Genomic DNA, 24,684 nt, shown 5'->3' on the forward strand with positions numbered 1-24,684 from the left:
GAACCAATGTCAAAGGCACGACAAGGGGGTAACTAGATTTTATAATAGCTAAACCAATAATCCCTCAAATAAATCAATTCTCAGAATTCACAGAATCACAGAATCACACAATGGTTGGGGTTGGAAGGGACCTCTGGAGATCATCTAGTCCAACCCACTGGCTAAAGCAGGTTCATGTTTAGCAGATCGCATAAGAATGTGTCCAGGTGGGTCTTGAATGTCTCCAGAGAAGGAGACTCCACAACCTCTCTGGGCAACCTGTTCCAGTGTCTGTCACCCTCAAAATAAAGAAGTTTCTCCTCATGTTTAGGTGGAACCTCCTATGCTTCAGTCTGTGCCCATTGACCCTCCTCCTATTGTTGGGCACTGCTGAAAAGAGTCTGATCCCATCCTCTTGACACCCATCTTTGAGATATTTATAAGCATTGATGTGATCTCCTCTCAGTCTTCTCTTCTCCAGGCTGAACAGACCAATTAACTAACAAAACTGTTAAAATGTTATAATATTGTCTAATTTATCACTTCTGTTGGGTTATTTCATTTTTTTTCAGCTCATTTATTTTTCTATGTACAACTTGTAACATATTTTTAACTCCCTAGTGAAGCATCAAAGACCCCTAACTACTGTTAGATATTATTATTAATAATAAATTATTAATTAATATTTAATTATATTTAGCTACTTGTCCTTTTTGACAACAACGAAGAAGAGGTTGTGATCAACTGTGTGCACATTGGCATATAGCTAATTATAAGTCTAAAAGACTTTAAATGTGAGTGATGGATGGAGAGGTGAAAAGATAACTAGAAATAAGGATTCACATGGGTGAGGTTGGGTCTAGTAGTGGGAGGGTGTTCTATTGTTCTGGTTTCAGCTGGGATAAACACACCATGAATATACATCACCTGTCTTCAGTGGGTCATTATATGACAGACAGGTGCAACAATGACCATGGCTGAGCAAAACCATATGGGAGCCCTGAGGCTTCACAGAGATGCAGCCAGGTGGCCTGGCCACAGTTACAGGATGTTGATTGACCCAAGGAGCCCAACATCCCTCTGATATGCCTGGTGGACCAGCCAGGCCCAAACAAGTGTCATCATTGGGGATATCTCTGAGCATTTTTGCAGTGAAGTTTCTTTCCCCTGTCAGCTACTCTGAGTAAAACTGCACAAGACTTAGTTTCCATCTGGTAGTTGCTCCTTTGGGAAATATTCCCACATGTGGTGTTTACTTCCAGTGAATCAATGTCAGAAATTTCTGCTCCTGGTTCTACTAGAAGCAGTAAATTTCCCTGGAGATGAATCTCTGTACGGGCTCTGTTCATCAGCAGTAGACTCACCCAGGAGCTTAGCAGAGTTGGCTGTCTTCTGAATGACACCTTCTCATTTGGTGCTACGTCTGGTTTTGTACCATAGCAATAGACATGTCTACTTACCAAATAAATCCTTAATATGTTCGGCATTACTAAGAAATAATAGCAGCTATTTAAATTCATGAACTGGGTCTGGCTGGGATGGAGTTAACCTTCCCCATAGCAGCCCATACAGTTCTGTGTTTCACAATTGTGGCTAAAACAGTGTTAGTAGCACACCAGTATTTATACATTTATATTTATATATCGTGGTTTTCTCTTTTTCGAGCTCTGTCCCCATAGCAAGCAGGCCAGGGGTGGGAAAGAGGCTGGGAGGGGACACAGTCAGGAGAACTGACCTGAATTGGCCAAAGGGATATCCCATACCATACACTTGAATCTTCTGAATCTTGCCCAACAATAAAGATGAGTGGTAAAGAAGCTGAGGTTTTTGGCTTCCAGGTTGGCTTTTGCTCAAAGTCTGGTTGGTCATTCATCTGTCTGTGAAACGTGAGGAGCGACTGTCTTTTCAATACTTAGCTTTTTCCCCACTCTTTCCTCCACCTGCTAAATTGTCTTTATCTCAACCTGCAGGTTTTCTCGGTTTTGCTCTTCTTATTCTCTCCCTCATCTTGCTGGGTTTGCGGGGGGAAGTGAGCAAGCAGCTCTGTGGGGGCTTAGCTGCTGGTGAGTCAACCCACCATGGTGCACTATGAGCTATACTGGGCATATGTAAATGCATTAGGGATTTGGTTCATCCTTATGGCCAATACAGAGAAATTGGTTATGGTACTGTGAAGTTCACTTAGACATCTATCTTTGGGTAAAATCAATTGCTCCTGTAGAGTATCTGCCAGTCTCCGTAGTCCAACTCTATGTCTGTGTCTCTACATCTGCTCAGAAGCCTATCCCCACGGATTAATATTATCAAGCTACTTATAGCTCCTCATTCAGACCTCCACTGAAACTATTTTTCTCACTGCAGTCTTACTTGCCAGTTGACTTCAGTTAGAGCAGATTTACAGTTTGCACATCTCTGTGCCCTTTACAAGTCCATTCATGTTCATTGACTCCTCAGGTCAGAAAAAAGTATATCTGCTTTCTCAGGGGATTATTTAAGAAAGTCTTACCAATGACCTTGGGGGTGGCAGAAGGGACTTACCTACAGTATATACAAATGTATTTCAAAACTTTTTTCAGTACCTGTTTGGGCAAGGGTTATGATAGTAATTGAATTTTTATTTCAATCAGATATTTGATCAGGCATAACTTGATGATTATTTGTTTGTTTGTTTGTTTGTTTGTTTTGTTTGGTTGCTTGGCTTGATTTAGGTTTTGGGATTTTGTTGTCCATTCCTTTACTTCATATACTTTTATTAAGTCATGACAAAGTCCAGCTGGCTAGCTGACCTGTCATCAGCCTGTTAAGATCTGTCTGATGATTCATCAGGAGATTTATTCCATTGTTATAAAACATTCCAAGCAAGGATTCAATTTCCTGTTTTTTCTTAAATAGTAGCTTTAAAGTGAGAGCTCAAAAACCACACTATGTTCATGTAAATATGTGCAATAATTGCAGATTTGAAAGGAGATAATTTGACAAGTGCAAATAATTCTTGGTAGCAGTACTGTCTATTTTGGAAGACTTGGCAGCAACACCATTGGTCTTAGAGTCTTCTGTGCTGCTACCTTTAGCCTCCTCACATCTGTGCAAACAGTAACAGCTTCAGTATGATGAAGCTCCACAGCCACAGTCTGACAGGAGTGTGTGTGTTGTCAGTCATGTTTCCCTACAGCACTTCACCGTGACATGCTGGCAAGCAGTGCACTGCAGTCAGACAGAGCTTCACTACTTCTTTATCTTTTCAAGCACTTCTTTTTAGCAAGAGGGAAGATCCCTTCTCAGATGTTATTACTCTACCCAGAGGAGTGTGTCTCAATGACTTCTTAGAAGTCTCAGAGACACATAGACATGCTCTTTTGACACAAAAGCGTACAATACCAAGCAATTATATCAAATATTGTGATACTTCCCTCTTACTCAAAACTGTGACAACATCTAACACTGAAATGAAGCTGAAGCATCTCTCAGAAATTAAAAATACATTTTATAGATCTATGTGCAAAAATGGCAATAAACGGGAACTTGAATCTTCTGAAGTAACACAAATCATTATGCCTTCAATATTAACAAAATGTACCAAATGGCTTTTTCCTCCGTATTTAGTGCTATATGTCAAATAATCAATAAAAACACAGGTATGGTAAGCTTAACAAAAAGTCTCAGAACAGTTAGAAAAAATTACCTCTTGCTCTTGCAATAAAAGAGAGAGAAATGCAATATACTGCAGAGGAATAAGACAATTATGCATAATGGTCAACTTGTTCACTAGGACTCACAGTGCCTCATATCTGCAAAGCTGCTCTTCAGCAGGAGAACACCCACAATGTACTAATGTATGGAGTTATTCATCCCCATGTAGACAACTTGCCTTGGGTGCCAAGTGAAAAAATAAAGAAACTGCTACCTGGGATTTACAAAAGTCAGTACGATCTGACAGGAGAATGAGCCATCTGTCTTTACTACTAGTGACGGGGCATTTACCAAAGAAACGAGAGGAAAGCAGTTGGCTTTAGTCTAGCCTATAGGTAGTTCAGCCATTGTGTATATCCTTTTCTTCTGCATTACCACAAGGAAAATCAGGGCACACCAAATACTTCCACTTGTCCTCTTGAGGCTGGGTCCAAGTACAAGTGGCTGACATCACCAGAAAAGCAAGGCAGCACCCATCGGGTAGGGGAAAAAACCCAAAGTTTATTGTAGGGACTGAAGAACAAAGTGGTTTCTGGTCTCTTTCTGGTCTCTGCCCCTACTACCAATATTATTTTTTTTCTTTTTTTTTTTCCCTTTAATGATGACCAGTGCAAAATGCATACATAATCCTGTAGAAGGGACAAGAATTCACATGAATTCCCTCCTGTTTAAGTGCTGTAACTGCTAGACCACTGTCAAATTGTTCTTCCTTCAGGAAACAAAGCTTATCGTTTTAGGAGGCTCATTCCCCTACAGATGACAAAGGTTGTTGTTATATTTTCTGTCCACTGCCAAGGACAGCAAGTGGTTGTTTAAAAAATTAAAGTTGCAGTACAGTTATCTTGCTCAACATTTTATTAGAGTAGCAACAAAAATCCATCACAAATTAATCTCCACAGTAGCATGCATCGAAGAATTACAAAATGCATCTTTTGAACAAAAATTTTTCTTTGTTTGTAGAAGGACTACATTTATCAGAAGTACATTTCTCTGAACAATTCCACAATCATATTAATAAACAAATTTATAAACCACATGCAGTGACAGAATGAGATCAGCATTACTCTGGGTAGGTGAGAAAGTAATTCCTTCTAAACCAACTGCTTTTGAATAGCTTATGTGAATTCAAACTTCTTCCAGGATTCAGGTCCCAAATTAAGGAATTCTGAGTCCCAGTCATATTGCTAAATCAATTCACTGGAGTTTGATGTATCACTGTATCTCAGTAGTAATGAAAGAATTAGGAGGAAACAATGTCTTATTGAAAAGAACAAAACAGCAAAGAAACAATTCTGTCTTAAGAAGAGATAAAGTACTGAAAGATCATTTTGCAATTGCACTGCAGTTTGTAGCAAATAAAAAACTGTATGCAGTAGAATTCATACAGTAGTGGAGAATTAAAGAAGCATATGCAGCATTGTTGAAAGAACAATTTAGCTTTGCACATTCTTGAAATAGTATGGTTTATTTCCACTATGACAATTCTCAGATCTGGTTTTTTGTTTGTTTGTTTGTTTGTTTGTTTTTTTCTTTTTAAAATAGCTTTTTAAAAAACAACCAAGAAATATTTGTCTACTTTCAAAGGCCAGTTGACTGATCTGAGCGTTCACTGTGTAATAAGGGAGCTATGGCAGCCATTCCTGAAGTAGGATCAGTCCTTCAGTCAGTGGTATTGGATAATTGTTTTTGAAGGGAAGCTAGTGGAAGAGTCATCATTTGACTTGTGCCATTCATTTCCCCAGGAGCATCATAAACTCCTTCACAATATGTTGGAGCTGCTTTGTTATATCCTTAACTCTGACCTCAAAGTATTTCACACAGGAAGCAGTGCAGCTCCAAATGTCAGATGCTACAACAGCATCTCTTCTGTTATGTGCTGGGTAAAGTTCCAGATAAAAATGCAATATGAATGCACTCTCTTACATCAAAGCTGTTGGATTAGGATAAGACATGGATTTCAATGTTGCTACCAATCAGACAATTCTTTCAAATGAAATGCTGCAAAGGAATGTGACATCCACAAAATAAGTATATAAATAGTTATATTACTGCAGTCAGTAGCTGACATCCAGTCACTTTCACTTCTAGGAAAATTGTTTGCTATATTATCAATAAACTTAAAATCACACAGATTTTTAAATAAATACATGCCCACATATCTAGCCTACAACATATCTACAAGAAAAAAGGCTGGTTCCTGTCCTAAACAGAAGTGCCAACACAGAAATAGATATAAAATCACATTAGCAAGATATCTAGCAAAGTTTCATAGTGTTAGCTATGGGAATCAGTACAAAATTAGCATGAATTTCATAAACGACATCTATAAGGACATAGTCACAGCACATTATGAGTTAAAATCACACTTTACTTTAAATCTGCAACTTAGATATTGCATTTGTGCACACAATTTTGCATGCATAATAATTTATATTTGCACAAATAAATATCAGCATGAAATAATTAATTTTAATTTGTTATTCCAAGTGATGGTGCATACAAAATCACATACATAGATTTTAGCCCTTGATGAAGCCTCACTGAGAATATGAGCTATGATTTCTCACCTGAGCATCTGAAAAAAAGGAACTATGGAGACAGAGGTTGAGAAAGCTGAAAGTTACTTTTTGAGCAAAAAGCCAAATAAAGGAGAGAATTTACTTTTAATATTGTCAGCCTATAAGTGTAGCAGTTTAGTCTGTACTCTGAAGAGGGTCAAGAAAAAAGTATAAGTTTGTGTTATTGTTATTACATGAACACTTAGCACAGTTCTTAGCGCAGCTAGATCTACTATGCTCCCAATGGCATAACCAGGTTTCTGTGGCCTGCATTGTCTCTGCCTGCTGCTTGTCCTGGAGGTCTGTTTGCTTTTTAAGTTGGTTTAGAGGGGAAGCTGTATGAGGAGTGGCTAAAGTCACTGGGTTTGTTCAGCCTGGAGGAGACTGAGAGGAGACCTCATGGTGGCTACAGCTTCCTCACAAGGGGAGAAGGAGGGGCAGGCGCTGATCTCTCCTGTGATCTCTTCTCTCTGGCAATCAGTGACAGAACCCAAGGAAATGTCAGGAAGATGTGCCAGGGGAGGTTTAGGTTGGACATTAGGAAAAGGTTCTTCCCCCAGAGGGTGGTGGAGCACTGGAACAGGCTCCCCAGAGAGGTGTCACAGCCCCAGGTCTGACAGTGTTCAAGAAGCATTTGGACAACACCCTCAGACACATGGTGTGAACTGTGGGGTTGTCATATGCAGGGACAGGAGTTGGACTTGATGATTCTTGTGGATCCCTTCCAACTTAGGACACTCTATGATTCTAATAAATGACCTAGTTCTCTAGAAAGTCTGGGCAGTAGTGGCTGGTCTGGGAGCACTGGATAGATGCCTAACTGACAATACTATTTGAAGAGGGACATGATTTCCATGTGCTGGCCCCACTGGCAGCCGCCTCCACACTTGCTCCCTCCAGCACTGACCCAGGATCTGCTTCAATGAGCTGCAAGTGGTGCTGGGTGGCTGCACACGCGGCTTTGCTCAGCCAGATACAGGAACTTGCATTATTTTGTGTATGTCTCTTGGCTAAGGGTAAGATATCTCAGATGATTTTGTTTTACTGAGGCAGTTGCTTTGGAGGAAACATTACACAGGTTGCAGTGCCTCTCCCTGACTTTCCCTTATGGCGGCAAACTGTAGCTTTAAGCAAATGTGAACCGTAAAATGCCACAGAACTCCGTAATTTCACATCCAGCTCAATAAAGAAAAGGTTTGTTCCAAGCTTATGTCACTGCTATAGTACTGTATTTATGAGATAGGATTGCTAGGTATTCCCTCTAGAATAGCATTGGTATTCTTCTCTTTTGATTACTGATCCTTGGTCAGCTTTGCCTACTTGGCTACCATGTGACTTACTCCATCATTTTATTTTTTTCTCATTATTTTAAAAGCACCAAAGAGTTTGATCATCCCCCTTTCAGCTGCATGGGCCGGAGTGCAGAGGATTTAGAAAACATTGCAACACAGCCCACACAAGTTCAGCTGCCAGCTCTGCTCCAGCCAAGGCTCTGCCAGCTCCCGTGCTCCAGAGCAGAGGCTCCAGCCTACAGCCTGCCTCTGGTGTGGTGTCCTGCCTGGTTTTAACACCCATAATGTGAGGTAAAAGTCTCAAGAGATAGGATAACCTCATTGTCTCTCTCTCTCTATTTGCCAAAATGAAAAGGCAAATATTGATGGAAATAAAAGATAGAAAGGGCTTTCTGGCATAAGTTTGTCATGCCTGTACCGCTGGTTAAAACCCTCCTGCTGCTGCTTCCTTCCATGCTCTGTCATCACTCTGCCGAGCTGGAGAGTTGCAGTGGAGCTCTGCAAGTTTAAACCAGACATTAAAGCAAGGATGAAGACCAAGCAGGATACAGCCTGTTCCCTTCCTCTTCACCATCCAGGCAACACAAATTGGATGCAGCAGACATGGATTGGCATTAAAATTTAAATCTAAGAGCTATCAGGGTATTTTTAGTTCTCTTTAAGTTTGCAGGTATGGCTGGATGTATTAATAAGTGAAAGTTGTTTGAACTGGGCAAGCAGCTCTGGAAAAAACTGGATAGAAAAAACTTACAGGGCTAGTGAGTCTACTTCTTTCATCTCACGCTGGATAGGATTTTTACTAGAACAATTAGGTTCTTTACAGCTTTTTGAATTTCATGTATGTGCAAAACTGTGCAAAAGATTAATAAGAAACAAGAACATGCTGGCATTTTCCCGAGTTTCTGTTACACCGGCACAGAAATGGGAAAATGGAAATCTAGCAAGAACATGAACTGCTCTAGAGCAAAGCCATAGTGATAATATGCTGATTTCAAATCACGGCTGGGGATCAGGGGGATTGTGGCCTCAGGCTGCTTGTCCCTGGCTTGTGTAGGAAAACCATGCAAGCAGCTACGCTGGCAAATGGGAAGTTGTGGTGACTTCTCACAGGTAATAGAGATGAACCGTGGAGATGGGTAACCTCAGCTGCAACCAGAGCAAGCAGGGTGGTGCAGCATATAAACACATCTTTTATAACGTAATTTTTTTGCCTCTTGCTCCAGATTATAAAAACCAGTGCTAAAGGTCATCACACAAAGGAAACATTACAATGAACTAGAAAATTTAAGGAAAAGTAGCAATGTTTTGTCAATATTTTCTTTTTCCAGCCAAGTATACAGCAAATCAGTCTTTGAAAACACTTTTTTATATCCTGAAGTATTCTAATGGATAACCTTTGAGACAAAAAATGAAAACGAGTGACATTTTTCACTAAATTTTCCTCTTTTCCCTAGAAATTATCTATATTGAATTTACAAAATCCTTTAACAGTCTGAGACACAATTACTATTGAACCAAGATAAAATAAACTAGTAAAAGCCTGTCCAACACTCTTCAATACCTGTCAAGTGCAGACAGGATTCAGAATTAGCTGAGACTTACATTTAAAGTGGTACATCTATAGACTAGCTTGCTGAGAAAAATAAAATTTTTTTAAAGCTTCCTACTGACTATTTAATATGTTTATTCCCTGCTGTGAATTCATTGAATGGTCCTCCTATTTCATGCTGTTCAAGGTTAAAAAAAAAAAAAAGATTTTGTGCTCTTTGCCATCAGATATCTGCTTGTTAAAGCGTGTTATGATGCCTGCAGTTAGGTTTGCACTGCTGTGGGATGAAGGAGTCAATGGCTGATAATTACTGTAATTGGCAGTAGTTCTGGCTGTGGTCGGACAGGCTGGAACTGCGCAGTGAGGTGGGATTCCTTTTCTCCTCTCCTCTCCTCTCCTCTCCTCTCCTCTCCTCTCCTCTCCTCTCCTCTCCTCTCCTCTCCTCTCCTCTCCTCTCCTCTCCTCTCCTCTCCTCTCCTCTCCTCTCCTCTCCTCCCTTGGAATCATTATCCACTACCCTGGTCTGCATCTGTGGAGATGTCCTGGGCAGCCTTGCTCTTTTGGAGCATGCACACCACTCTTTGGCCAATATGTGAGCTGAGGGATTTGGGCATTCCACTGAAGCCAAACCGCCTGCTTAAAGTTATATTAAGTGCTTTATACAGTTACGCTCAGCAGTATATTCTTTTCACACTCCAAGAGGTTGCTTTACGTTGTGGGACACAGACAAGTGTGTAGAGATATAGGGTAATTCTTGCAGTTCTGTGGGTAGAAATGCCTTTACATTTCATGCAGGTTGGTGGGAACAGAGCATCCAAAGGTCTTATATGACTGCATACTCAGAACAAGGTGGGCTTCAGGCCTGAAAGATAGGAGAGAAGAAGCAAACTGAGAAAGAAATATTCTTAATTTTCATATCATCTGCAAAAAGAAATTAAAAACTAAGCCATTCTGTGGATCATCTATAGTGTAAAATCTAAGGTATACAAGCCTATGAAGAGCATTTAGGTAATATTACGTAAAAAACCACTGTGAAAACAGTAATATGCATCATCATGTAGAAAACAGCTTTGTTAGAATCTTGTGCTACATGCAGGGATTATGCAGGTAGCATGGAAATGCATGTGGCTTTCAGCACTCTCAGGACCAGAGAGCTGATGTGGAGGAGATTTGTGTCTTCTCTTTGCTCCATCTGTGTGGTGGCCCTGGGCTAGCTAACCCCAAGCTGGACCCAGGTGTGAGGCACAAGAAGATGCCCCATTGCCCTCCTGCAGGCAGCCAGAGCATAGCCCAGCAGGAATCACTGAGCTCAGACCCCAGTGCCCACCCTCCTGGCAGACAAGTACATGAGATACCATGTCCACGCACCACTGTCTGGTGCTTCACCATTGCCCTTTGCTCCCCATGGAGAAAGGCTTAACCTACGTGTTTCTCTGCATTATTCCCCATACCCCAGATCTTCCTGGTCACGTCATACTTTGCACAAGGCACGTGGAGAGCATCACGTTCCAGAGCTGGGCAGTTCTCCCTCCCTACCAAACAGTGGCCTTGCATCATCTGTCACCACCCCCCTTCCCTGGTCTGTCACTGTACTACCCCAGCTGAAAGCTGTCCCATCACAGCCCCGTGAACCTAGACATGCTCTGATTCATAAGGACTATACACTGAATATTAAAATGTGTTAACTGTTACCTCAGATGACAAACACGTATCTCCAAGGGACAATTTTGCAGAGGACAGGCAGGTATTGGTGGCCGTAATGTCTTCTAGTTCAGTGCTGAAGTGATCAGACTCTTTGATGACGTTGTAATTTAGGGCCAAGCTATAGCTGGCTGGTTTCTTGTCTTCTTTCTGCTGGCAGTTGCAGAGTTTCCTGAAGGCTGCTCTGAATTTCTGGGACATGAGATTGTAAATGACAGGATTGATGGCACTATTTAAATAAATACAGATTCTGCAAAATAGTAGGAACCAGTTTTCTTGGAAGGGGGTGGAGAGAAAGGAATTGACCACCACCAGTGTGCGGTAAGGCATCCACAGAAAAGCAAATAGGACTACCACCACAGCCAACATCTTGGTAACCTGGGGGAACACAGAGGTAGACAGAGAGCAGCAGTCAGTACTTATCTTGGAAGGAACATGTGCATTCCTGCATCTCTAGGGCCAAAACAAAACTACGGACAGAATTTTCAGCTGGGGATTCCTGACCAATATTTGATTCAGAAAGATTTTCTACAGTAAGAAGAACAACAAACAAACAAATAAACAAAAACAAAACCCCAAACCTGTATCCAAATTCCTGCCAGTTTTTGTTAGGTGACTCTTTCTGGGTGACATCCCAGTATTGTTATAGACTTGAGAATTCACAGCTTCTCCAGCTGGAAGGGGCATTGATCTAAATGGAAAAAAAAGGGTCTAAACCCATTTTTTCCAACCACATTAGATCTCTTCCGTTACACTAGTATAGTCTGTAGAAAAGTAATTGAAGCTGATGCCTGTTTAGATTCTCCGCTTCAACAGCCACCCTAAAAGAATTTCCAAAAGCCAAAAGTACTGAAAAAATAAAAAAGGAAAAGGAGAAGAATTAGATTTATTCCTGTTCCTCAAATCCTCAGTATTTAATCAGATCTTCAATACTTGATGTTTACTCTGAAATGTCAATTAAAGTTTACAGAGCCAGGAAAAAAGGAATCATCAATAAAACTTCATTATAATAAAGACTTTTATCTATCATGTAAATTTGTTTTGAATAAAGAAAAAAAAACTTTAGAGATACCCAACGTAGCTGAAATGAAGCGAAAAAGAAATAATTTAAAAAAGCAGAAAAAATAATTAAAAATAGTCTTTCTCTTGTAAATAATTTATTTCTAATATATATGGTATTCCATAGTATCTACATTAAAGAAAGTTAGAAAAATGTTAATAAAGAAGGTAGAAAGTACCATGAGATGTGACAGTGAGACAGTACGGTGGCACAGCCTCCTATAAGTCGGGAGACTGGTGTGTACACAAACTGGAAAGCACTGGCACTGATTTTGGCAAGCTAGAACTGCTTCTTTTGATTGTAGTGTTTTTTTAATATTCGCCTTTCTTCTTGACATAAAACTGCCATTACCTATTGACAGAGTAGTTTGAGGAGCTTCTTTTTACCTTTACTCTATTGCTTCTTCTGGGGTGCCTCAAGTTACACTTCAATGAAACAGCAACTCCTATAACCACAGGATACATTCTGTCTTTATAGGTTATAATTTTATTGCTTGCAGAAAGGATAGATGTAGATCGATAAGAGTCTCAATTGTTTCCAGGGGAACAGACAGATAACTCCACTAAAATAACTCATAAATACATGCTAGTTTGAGGTATTTGTTTTCCAGTTTGAAGTGTGAAGAGAGTATATAATTTCCTTGTCTTCTCATCAGATAGCTCATTATTTAGAAAGCCTGCAATCTCCTTGCCTAAGAGATGTATTGCCTCAGGGTTGTATTTTCTCCTAGCTATCTAGAAAGACACATACATAATTTGTTGGTTTTTTTACAGATATTATGATAAATAATGGGATGAAGAGCAAAGTTACTCTACCAATTCATGTATCTTTATCTATCTATCTATCTATCTATCTATCTTTAAATGTACATACTCAAAGGGTACAATTTAATAGTATAATTCTCCCTTCACCCTCACTTTCGATTTCCCTACAGCTGTGTTCAGTAGGAGTAAAAAATAAGACTGAGAAATATTATCTTTTTTTTATCACTTGACTGATAGATTTCCTTATGACTTCCAGACTTCTTATCTTGTTTGCTGTTTACAAACAATCATCGCAACTGAGAAAAATGCAAATGTGAATGTCCCAGGTAACTAAAGGGATGATTTTTCCTTATCTCTGAACCATTTCTAAAAGGGCTGGTCCTGTGAGCATGGTGCAGGGAGTGAGGTGCTGACCCGTTTTGTCTGAGGAAGTCTTGGGACTCCTCACCTGCTGCCTCTGCTCCCTTCAGCTCAGCTCCAGCCTGTGCCTTCAAACTGAGCAAATCCACCCAAATGAGAATGATCAGTCATCGCGGAAAATAACCCACATTTAAAGGAAGAAAGTAATCAATTGTGGAGCTTGGATGAACAATGGACTGAGCCCAACTAATAGATGTGCTGCATCAGCTCAGGCATTCAGAGGGCAAGTAGGTAGTTATCTGCACAGGCATCAAAGTATTGTACTTCCCTACCAGAATCTCGGCAGGGGATTCTGTGATCATACCTAGTGATCATTGGCGATTTACATTTCTTCAGAGCATGTCTTTAACAAACAATTGCTCAGAGAATCACAGTGATACAGCTGTCATTTTGAATCCTCGGTTGAACTAGAAGTAAATTGATCTTCCTGTCAGGAAGGGGATATTTTAGAGTCTCAGAATTAATACTTTATAGCAATGTAAAACAGACTGTTAATCTTCTAGTGACTGTGTCCTATATGTCTCAAAGACATATATGTATGTAGTGTGTGAACTATTAGCTGAATTTATATATAATGGCAAATTGATGTGAATTTTGTTTCTCACTAACACCACTATCTTGTACTGCTGCCATCTTCAGCTTACTGAAGCTGTGATTTGACAATATATTGCAATCAGCTTTTAGCACCAGTTAAAAAATATCGTGGTTACAACACAAAGTTCCCTGAGCTAAGATCAATTCAGTCTGTAGGTGTGAATTTGTTTAAAAATTCCGAAAGGTTAGCTTCACACTCTCAGGCTTTATGCCAGGTAAAATATCGTCTTGCAGCACTCAGACTCCATGATTTCCTGGTCCTGACACATTGAAGCCAAAGCAACCTGTGACTGCAGCTAAAAATGTAATCGTATTCTCACCTCCCTCCTTGTGCTGACCCCAAAGATGAGGGTGTGGACCAAGTTAGATTGCTGGTTCAACTGAAAACTAAGCACTTCTCTACAGAGCTGGTTTTTGGTTTTCTTGGGTCAATGATCCAACTCATGCACCCATTTGCTGACACAAAGTCTACAGTCAGGGCACGAGAAGAGGCAGCAGCATGTGGTCATGGATGGCACCACTTCAGTGGCACCTCTCAGTGGTTCAGTCAGTGCAGGACAATGAGGAGAATTTGCCATGCTTTTAAACTGGCTGCAGTGGATATCCTTCCAAAGCTGCCAAAAATCACAAATCTGGCACAAGATCTGCCTTGCCAGGCAGAAATTCAGTTGCCTGATCCCTCTGACCAGTAGCGGTTGTTTCTCTGAGACCCACTGCAATGCCCCGAGTTCAGATGGTTATTTGCTCATTGGTAAATCCTCCCTAAGTCAGTGGTTTTTCATGCTCAGCTATGTCAGAGCATGACCTACATGCAAATGACAACAGCTTCTAGAAGGTGCTCTGGCACTGCTCACTTTGTCCCCAATGTGGCCAGAGGGCTTGTCACCCCACTGCAGGCTCAGGTCTTCTGACCCAAAGATGTTGCAAACATGTCATGGCCTTTTTTTGCACCTGAATTTGCCTTTATAGATGAACCCAACTTCTAACCACATTATTTAGGACAAAGCTGCTTTCTAATCCAAACCAAAACTCTTTGTTATGATGGATAGGTAGGCACAGGAATAGCCTAAAGTTCGCTACAATTTGCTTAAGTAAACTCCCATATACTTTTTCAAATCATTTCATATGAAACGTGCCTAAGCATCACTTGGGGTGAGGGGTAAATATTTGATGCCAGTGGGGTGCTAAGAGGAAAAACTTTTTTAAGAACCTGCATTTTATTATGTGTTACAGTGCAGCAAACCTCCCTGAAAGGAAAGGCACTACCTTCCTCATTTGTTACTCAGGTGAAGGCAAGAGTGCACTGATTGCTTTTTTCTTGTGCATGTGTACTGCGTAACCTATACTCAGAGTACAAATTATTCTTAGTTAAGAAGATTGAAAACTTGTTTAAAAGGCTTTGAGCAAATTAATTTTAGTCCAGATTTCAAGTGTACTTTGAATGATAGTGAAGTGCTTGAGATTAAATGTGTTCCTGGCTGCATGCTACCACTTTCAAGCCCTATCTTTTGGTTTCTGAGAATGTCCTGAAAAATATTTAGAATGTTTTTTACTAACGATATTCCCAATATTTTGGTTCTGAACTAGTATTATCCTTTTCTTTCCTGCTCCCAAACCCTGTCATTCTAAGGAAGTGCTTTTATGAGACATTTTCTTTATCATGTTAGGCACAGTGTGGTAGCTGCTCCCTTCTCCCTTGAATACTAATCTTACAACGACAGGTAAAACTAATTGTCACTCTTAACAAGTTACTGTGCCATAGATTTACTCTTGTGTTTTGAAGGCACATAATGGTACCTTTTTTCTTTCTTGTTCTTGGTGGTGTTCATTACAATGCACAGAAATTGTATATGCCAATCAGTGACTTTGTAATCCAAAAGAAGTTGTACAATGAGGAGGAGGATAAAAAAATAAAAGGATTAAGGTCTTAATATAATAACAACACAAGTGAAAATAAGTGATACAATTGAGGATTTCATGTAAGCCATACAAAACCTATCTTGCGTTGCAAACTGGAATGTGAATCTGTGCTTGCTCTGCTGAGAGAGAACAGAGAGGTTTCTCTGGGGGGGGCAGGTCATTACCTACTGCATCAATGTCTAGGAGAGGACTTTCTCTAAAAGGCAACCTACCAGTATTAATTGACCATGGAGGGACCTTAGATTATTTGATTGGATTAAGCAATGAACTTTGTGAGATACGCATAATGTTAAGTGAGTTGTATCCCACCTCAAATATAAACAAACCTGTTTGCTATCTAAGGCTGAATTTATTTTCCACAATGCCCTTGATGCCTGAGGAAACTAGGAATTCCTTCGGGGAAAGTATGAAATCTACCTGAAAATATATAACTCAGTGTTCATATTATGGATGGACAAGAAAATAATTTGGTATAGGGACAGGAGCATCTCCCTTATGAGGAAAGGCTGAGGAAGCTGGGTCTCTTTAGCTTGGAGAAGAGAAGATTGGGGGGTGACCTCACTAATGTTTACAGATATATAAAGGATGAGTGTCACGAGGATGGAGACAGGCTCTTCTCAGTGACAACCAACGATAAGACAAGGGGCAATGGGTATAAACTGGAACACAGCATGTTCCATTTAAATTTGAGAAGAAAACTCTTCATAGTGAGGGTGACAGACACTGGAACAGGCTGCCCAGGGGGTTGTGGAGTCTCCTACTCTGGAGACATTCAAAACCTGCCTGGACACATTCCTGTGTAACCTCATCTATGTGTTCCTGCTCCAGCAGGGGGATGGGACTAGATGATCTTTTGAGGTCCCTTCCATCCCTGACATTCTGTGATTCTGTGATTCTGTGATCTGTTGGCTGAGATAAGTGGGATAAAATGGAAGTGTGGGAGAGATCAGTGCAGCCAGAACCAGGATCTAATCTGGAGGACTAGACAGGTGGGCAGCATGTGGGAAAGAGAAAAGGAAGCTCTCAGTTCAGGTTGAGATTCCATGAACACATCAGCCAGCCAATGTGTGGGCTCTTAGCTGCTATAAAACTGGACCAGGCCACTTCCTTGTCTTCCCATCCACTTCCCCTGGACTCTCGCTCTCTTTTAAAAGGTAACAAGGTGACTGCCAGGGTAGCTCACAGAACAAGTAGTCTTGTGAAATATGCTCTGAATACTTTGAATAACACATTTACTGTTCATGGAAGGAAACCTTTCTTTGCTTCTTGTGTTTTTAATAAAAGGCTTAGGAATAGAATGCCTAAAATGGACAAGAGGGGAAACTGTAATCAACCTTCAGCTTTTACCATCATAGGTACACATCTGCTCTGAATTTATTTTCCTAAACAGCAACTATAAAATAAGTGGCTAAGCCTTCCAAAGTTCAAATAGTAACCATTACTTCTTTTATTTCTGCAAGCAAACACAGTTTAGAAGTAAGTGGAATTGTGGTAGTGCTGTATATTAAAAAGCAAAGAAAAAGAATTTTTGAGATTTATTTTGATACTTACAGTACTTTATTGTGTAAAGATATGGAAAGTAAGACTATGAGTAAAGGCTAAGAAATTATTAGATTCAATTTCAGGCATGTGTAAAGTTGAAACTGCAATGTATGTGAATGTAAGTGGAATATGAACTGCTGCTTCATACAGGTAATGAGCTGATTTCATTGAATTTGCTTTGTCCATGCTTTTTGACAATGGACAGTCTGGTCAAACCTTTGGTTCAGGCACTTGTATTTTTTCCAGATTGAATTTATGCACATGCATTACTATTTATGTGTAACTGCAGTTAATATTTGCTCAGTTGCTATTCATTTTGATTAGGATACGGTCAGTGAATGCATTTTCTGGAAGACTTAATAGTATAGACAGTTTGCAAATACCACCAACAGGCCATTTTGGAATAGCAAAGACAAAAATTGGTAGGTTAATGCAATCATATGCATGTCTGAAAAATGGGAGACCTAATTTTTGCATCTGCTTTTGCAACTGCAATGAAGAAACTAAAACAAAGTGACAGAAGAAGAGCTACCTAGTAGGCTAACAAGCCAGACGTCTTCAGCCTACCACAGCACCACTGAAAGTGGCACTACCAATGGGGTTGGACTGGATGATCTCCAGAGACGCCGGCCAGTCTCAGTGATTCCATGGAATTATAACAAAGTATTGCAGGGAAATTTCTTTAATCTAAGGTCCTGAGGGCTCTGGGACAAAGTCTCTTGTTGGCTCATAATCTTTTGGATCACATTCAATCTTTCTTGCCACTACCTGAAGTTTTTACCTTAGTTCCATGACAACAGATACACTTTCAAAGTGCTTCATGAGGTCTGGGATTCAAATTTATGTTTAATTGGACAGTTCCAAATTCATAGTCTGTATTTTCAAGTGAGTCAGTAGAAATCAACTTCAATTCACTTCCTTGGGACCTGTGATCATCTGTCCAAATGATCATATAGTTGTTAAATAAATCTTAACATCAAATTTGCATTGAAGTTCCTTCTTTGGCTCTGAATCAAGTAAATGGGACTTTGAACTGTCTGGCCTTAAAATACACTCTTTGTTATGATATCATATTCTAATCATATTGATCTTTGCTCTGTTAAGCTTTGAAGTTTCAGCTACTGTGACCTGGGTTCAACTGAAGGATGCTGGAAAACTTTGCTTTCTCACTTTTCCTCTTGATTAACTTGAGGAAATATGTCCAGCAGGACTAGTTTACTCTGTTTTTTTTCAGGTTCAAATTGTGCAAATCATTCAGCAGAAATACTCTACAGTTTCTCTGTAGTCAAAGGGGTCTCACCTTATTCTTAGTCACCTTTTCATTTCCTCCTAATATTCTGTTGCAAAAGCCATTATGTCACTGTTTATCACTGAGACCTCCTATTGTCAGTCAAATTCTTTCCCACAGTATTGTTCAGCTATATGCAAATTTCAGTCTAGCAAGGTTATTTTCTTTGCAAAGCATAGCTGGAAGCTCATTCAACACAGTCACCACCAGCTCCATCAGACCTAATAGGAGCTCAAGATCTTTAAGTCACAAACTAAGCGTGTGCTTGAAGGTGCATATTCCTATACTAAAACCAAATATAACACCAGCTGATTCCTCAGGGCCTACCACCACATAGTCTTGAGCACAAACTGATTCCTCTGAAAATGGAGTGTGCCGATATGTCGCCTTCTGCTGGCAGAGATCTTCCCTCAGGAGAAGCCAGGTGTTGCCTACAGACTTGTAGTGTCTGACCAGAAGCTCTACAAAAGCAATAAATGACTCTTAGTGCTCTCCACAAAGAGTGGATCAGCTGGATTTAATTTCTGACAAAGAGGCAGAATGAACTGGTTTCTGTTCCTTCTAGGACACTGGGACCTAATGGAAAATACAAAGTGAATTGGAAATGTACTCCCACGTACAAAGGAGTGCCTGACTGTCAAATAAAACTACTTTTCTATTTGAAAACCTTTAAAATTCATCTATCACACTTGGCTATCCAATACAGGTCTGTAAAACAGAATAAATATTGCATGAGTGGCACGGATTCAGCTTTTTGAAAGTGGATGTAAGAATGGAGTTTGACACATCCTGTGGGCAGGTAATGGTGTTCCTGCCCTGGGTAGAACTCTGATTTGCAATGTAAACAAATAACTCATAATTTCAGTAGTTGTCCAATAACAGCAGTAACAAAACTGTATTGGAAATTGAGATACATTATGAGAAAAGAAAGCTAATTTTGTGCCTTTCTCTCTCTTTTTCCCACAACATTTAAACAAAATGGATTGATTTTTTTTTTATACCTGTTGTTTTTGCTTGTCTTCTCTGTTCAGTTTTCTCTTGCAGTGCTTTGAATGAAAACTTCAGGGGGCCCTGAAGAGTACTTTGAAGGCTTTGTCCATTGGTAGTTGTTGTTAAGGGGGTACTGATTCTTCAGTAAATGGGTTTTGTTTCTGTTAGCTTTCCAAACATTGGAATGAAATAAATATTTCCCAGGACTAACATGGTGCAGTGACTTTTAAGTCTTGTGGGTGGGAGAGTGAAGGCAGAGAATGGAACGAGTAAGCTTAGAGGTGCTTTCTACCTGAAATAGCTGATTTTCTTTCATTGGATGTAATATAGCCATATTCTGAGCTCATCCCTAGACAACTATCAGGAAAAACATGTTAAAATAGGCTTGACTCACTGTTCTAATATATATTCTAGGTCTCCTTTCTAAATCACAAGATAATTTAAATTGCAGTACTGCTTTGAAGGCAAATCAGAAGTCCTCTGACCACCTGACTAGTTTTTTCATCTTAGGCGCTGACATTATGTCTGTTTACATCAGAGGCCTAAAATATCTCTTCTAATCAAACTGAACATGGTCCATCTATTCCCCTTCAGCAGTAGACACCTCCATCCCTCCTCCTTATCTCACTGCAGAGCTTCTCTCTTGCCTTGATCTTTCCATTGGTGTGAGGAAGCATCCTAGGAAGCATCAGGATGTTTTCCCAGTTGCTCTTCACATTTTCAGTTTGTCAACTTCTAATTCTGGGCAAAGTCTCATACCAGAAACTTTTTTGAAGAAAACAATTGAAATTGTATAACTGTATGACTCAAAATCGAAAGTGTTGACTATATATAGAAGATTAATTCTTGGAAGGTGATATAGAAACATAAACTTGACAGTACAGATGGCTATATGCTAACACACTAATATAGGTTAAAAAAAAAAAAAAAAAGTCTAAAAAACAACAGGTCGATGGACTCTATTTCAGCCATGAGTTGGAAGCAGCTTCAGGTAGCGCTCTTTAACTCAAACACAGCCACTACATGACAAGTTAGCAGAAGACAAAACACTTCCTTGATCAGCTAAAAAACAAGTTTTGACAGTTTTTAACAAAGGAAGACTTTCAAAACAGGTAGAGGGAAGTCCCAAGAAAATGAAAGACAATGGTATGACCAGACTGTCTGGGTCAAATTAAATCCAGATTAGTCAGGCAATCCAGGTTAGACTAAGTGGATAAACTAATTCAGATGCTGCCATGTTAGATTAATCATTGTCAAAAATGAAATTCCTGAGTTTCATGAAGGTTGAGAAAAGCTATCTAACTTACTGTTTTGTTCTGGTATGTTGTATAAATGTGAGCTTGCAATAGGTTAATTATAATAATAATTAATCATAACCAGTCAGTGGAACAGTACTGAATGTCCATGTCCAGATTTTGACAGTGGGGATACTGCAGCGGTGGCCTCTCTGAGCGAGGGTCAGGGCTGCCCCATGACAGACACAAACAATTCCATCCAGGTCCAATTGACCCACCACAGGACAGAGCTGAGCCCACCAGCACCTCTGTGAAAATATGTTTAAGAAATGGCAAAAATGCTGGAAAGAGAGAGGAGAATGGAACAAAGAAGTGAGAAACAGCAGAGGGAACACCAAAGTCAGAGGAGAAGGAGGCACCACCTGAAGGGACTGCAGCCCATGGAGGACTCACACTGAAACAGAGGAAAAGAGTGAAAAGGAAGGAGTGGCAGAGAGAAATCTCTGCAACCTAATCACGTCTCTTCCCTATCCCACACTGCTGGTTGCCTCACAGAAAGGACCGAATGTAACTTGTGGCTAAAACAAGGGGCAATAAATTGGGAATAAATGAAGTTAGTTTTCCCCAGTCAAGTCTGCATTGTCCATGTCAGTAACTGATAAGTTATCTTCCTGTCCTTATCTTGATTCATGAGCTTTCTCACTCCTGTTCTTCCCATTTTCTCCCCTGTCCTGCTGTGGGGTGGAGCAATCAGCTGGGTGGCTGTCAGGATGCCAGCCAGAACCAAACCACCACAGGAACATGCACAAATTCAATTTTGTGGAAATGTTCTTTGATAAATATGAAAAATGCCACAGAAGTAGGAAGAGTACATCACATGTTCAGCCACTTTTTCCTACAGATCACATGCTGGACATTGTATGCAACCCCATCACTGTGCAAGCACGTTTCCAAGAAGGCATACAGACTGTTTTACATGGCAGCAGAAATCGTTATGAAGCCACACTATACTGTTAGCTATACATGTCTTGCCAGAGCAGAGGGAAATTTTCACTCGTGTGTCTTATTAACTGTTGAGATTTTAGATTTTTTTTTTTAATATGGATTTATCTTTTTCCCATTTTACACCACTGGATACATTTTAATGCTGCTATTGTATAAAAATATTAAGAAAGCCACACTATCCTTGCTTTTCTTCCTGTGTTGTGCTATATACAACTACCAGCTTTAATCATAATGATGCTATTTTAAACAATCAGGTTACTTAGGCTTTTGGAAGAAGTCTTACAGCCTTTATGAGACATAAAAGGCATTACCTTATATTCATGCTTTTTGGTTTCATAATGTAACAGTAGCCACATTCAGCAATGCTCAATGTAAAAGATTTTCCCATTTTTCAAGTGATGCTAAGCACACCTAATCAAGCATGTACACTAAAGTGATATTGAGAATTTGAAAAACAGGTTATCTTCTACTAATAAGTAATGGACAAAGAAAAACAAAATTAAACACTTCTAATCTGACTATTAATTAAAATTGGAGACTCATGATTAAATGTAACCCAGCCCACATGTTTCAGTTGTGCATTTCAAAGCAAGGTTCTAGTGCTCTGCAATCACTCGGTGCGCCAGCAGGCAGCCCAGTTAACTTTTGAGGTCAGTACCATCTCTGTAATTAAGGAAAATGGTCCCTCTCATTAAACAGTAACAATCTACACAAAATAAGAAGAATGTAAAGTTCAACCTGTCACCCAAGGAGGAGACTCACCTTGTTTGAGAAGGTGCCTACCTCAGCTTTGCTCCCTGAGGGAACTGCACCGTGCAGGGAGGCAGGAGCACCTGCTGGGCACAGTGATCCTGGGGGTGCCCTGCAGCGGCTGCGGAGGCTGAGACCCACATCTCTGGGCACGTAGCGTTGCTGCCCCATGCTTGGACCCAGCTGCCTGACCCATCCCCAGCCTGCTCTGAGAGCCAGCTGCACAGGGGTGCACCCTGCATGTCTCAGCACTGCACCCCAGTGTGATTCCTGCTGTGTGCTGTGTGAGTATGAGGCAGCATGGTTTATTGCAAATAGCCATAAATTAATCTACCAACAATATTCTCCTTCTATAGTTACACAATGCAGCATACATATTTAACAATATTAAAAAAAAAGCTAGTCAAACCTATGCCTCAGTTTTGAGCCATCAGTATATAAAAATATTTTGTGAGAGACAGAACTACAAAGATGTTTAACATTTACAAAGCACTTTTATGTGAAGGCTTGCTTAAATAGACTTGTCACAGAAGAGTTAAAAAGAGGAAAAGTAACAACTTGACTGGGTTTGTAGAGTGACACAGTGCCTTAGCTGGGACAAAATCTCAAGCCTCCTAAGCTCCCAGGCAAGCTTCTTCAGATCTCAGAAATAACTCAAGAGTCACTTTGTGTATTTGGTAGGATTACTAACAGGCAGTAAGATAAAGAAACTGTAGTTAAAAATGTTTCATTCTTTATTGACACATCCTATTTGCTTTTTGATAGAGGATATAAAAGACTTTTTTTTTTTTTAATTCCTTGCAGTACGTAGTAATGAATAGACAAGAAAAGAAATACATATGTATACGTATCTGTAATGTATCACAGAATTTCAGCTTGACTACTTAGTAAAAAGGGAGAATATATTTTACCCCCTTGCACAGGTTTAGACTGATGATCTCTAAAACAAGTGGGTTTTAAGTTTCAGAAAGCCATTTCAAACTGCTGTTCCTACCTGCCTTCGAGAAGCAATAGTGCTATTGAAACTCCTGTTAGTCATCTTGGAATTCACACGCTTGCTTTGGTGAGCCACGTCATTCCTTGGTGTCTTAGAGTTTTCTTTTGGGTCCGAAGCGATGGGGTTCAGGAACAGAATTCTAGCAATGAGGCCATAGAGGACAGTTGCCAAGACCATTGGCACAACGTAAAATATACCAAAGTCCATCATGTAGATTGGAGAGTAATAGCTTCTGGACACCTTGTAGCCACAGGACACAACAGTAGTGTCTTTGTAGACTACTGTATTAAGGTCTAGCAAGAAAAACCAGAGCATACAGTATATGGAGGTGAAAGCCCAGACAAAAATAATGATCTTTTTGGCTCTTGAAAAAGTGCATAGGAATTGAGCTTTGATTGGATGGCAGATGGCTATGTATCTCTCAATGGTGAAGGCAGTGATTGAAAAAGAAGAAGCATTGATTCCTAGGTACTGGAAATAAGTGATGCAGAGACACCCAACGTAGCCATACACCCAGGATCTATACAGGCTTTCTGTGATATTGGGTAGTCCTGCAGCCACAAGCACCATGAGATCTGCCACAGCCAGACTCACCAGATAGCAGTTAGTGGGAGTTCTCATGTGTTTGGTTCTGAGAACCACTAACACCACCATGATGTTGCCCACGATGCCCAGTCCACAGATGAGAAGGACCAAGAGGATGGTAACCACTTGGTATTCAACTGTAACAACCTCCTGGCTTGATAGTGGCAGCCCAGTTTGGTTCTGCTGGTCCCCTGTGCCATTCTCCATCTTCACCAGTGCAGTGCTGCTTCTGCCTAGCAATCGGTCTCAGCGCATGTTCTCCATGGTCCGCCACAAAAGGGTGAGTGGAGCAGAGTGTGGGTGAGCTGTAGCTCCAGAGCACATTCTCATTGTAGTCACAGTCCCATCCTTGTACTGTCCTCCACTCACTCAAAAGCACCTGGACTTTCAGGCTTTGTAAATTCAGCTACCAGACAGGTGAATCTTTCTAAGACTCCAGCTCATCTGCACAGGTTAAAAAGCTGTTTTCTCATAGCTGGTTCAAGGCATTCATGAAAACACAGCGTGCAGAGGTAGGAGCTTCCCCCCTGCAGAGGAGGAGGAGGCAGCGGGAGGGAAAGCAGAGCCCTCCTGCACTGCCCGCTGGATAAAGCTCTGCACGGGACTGAGCTGATCCAGCCCAGGCAGAATTCAGCATCACCGCTTTCCAGGAGGAGTCACACATACTGAGGGTGGAGACAGCAGAGGGAGGTGAAAGGAGAGACATTTGTAAAGCCCTGCAGGTTTTCTACTGCATGCTGCTTTCCCTCTCTGCTCTCAAAAAGC

General features: G+C 40.4%; 1 protein-coding gene across 1 annotated transcript; it reads right to left on the minus strand.

Moving 5' to 3' along the window:
- Nucleotides 1-10,739: 10,739 nt before the first annotated feature.
- TRHR (thyrotropin releasing hormone receptor) lies at nucleotides 10,740-24,147 on the minus strand (the record flags this gene model as incomplete). Its single annotated transcript, XM_080339638.1, has 2 exons — nucleotides 23,332-24,147; nucleotides 10,740-11,147 (listed from the first exon to the last, which is right to left on the minus strand). Exons 1-2 carry the CDS (start codon nucleotides 24,124-24,126, stop codon nucleotides 10,740-10,742), a joined length of 1,203 nt encoding a protein of 400 aa, XP_080195764.1. The 5' UTR covers nucleotides 24,127-24,147.
- Between the last annotated feature and the right edge of the window lie 537 nt (nucleotides 24,148-24,684).

This window comes from Nesoenas mayeri, assembly GCF_963082525.1.
Source record: "Nesoenas mayeri genome assembly, chromosome: 2".
NCBI lineage: Eukaryota > Metazoa > Chordata > Aves > Columbiformes > Columbidae > Nesoenas > Nesoenas mayeri.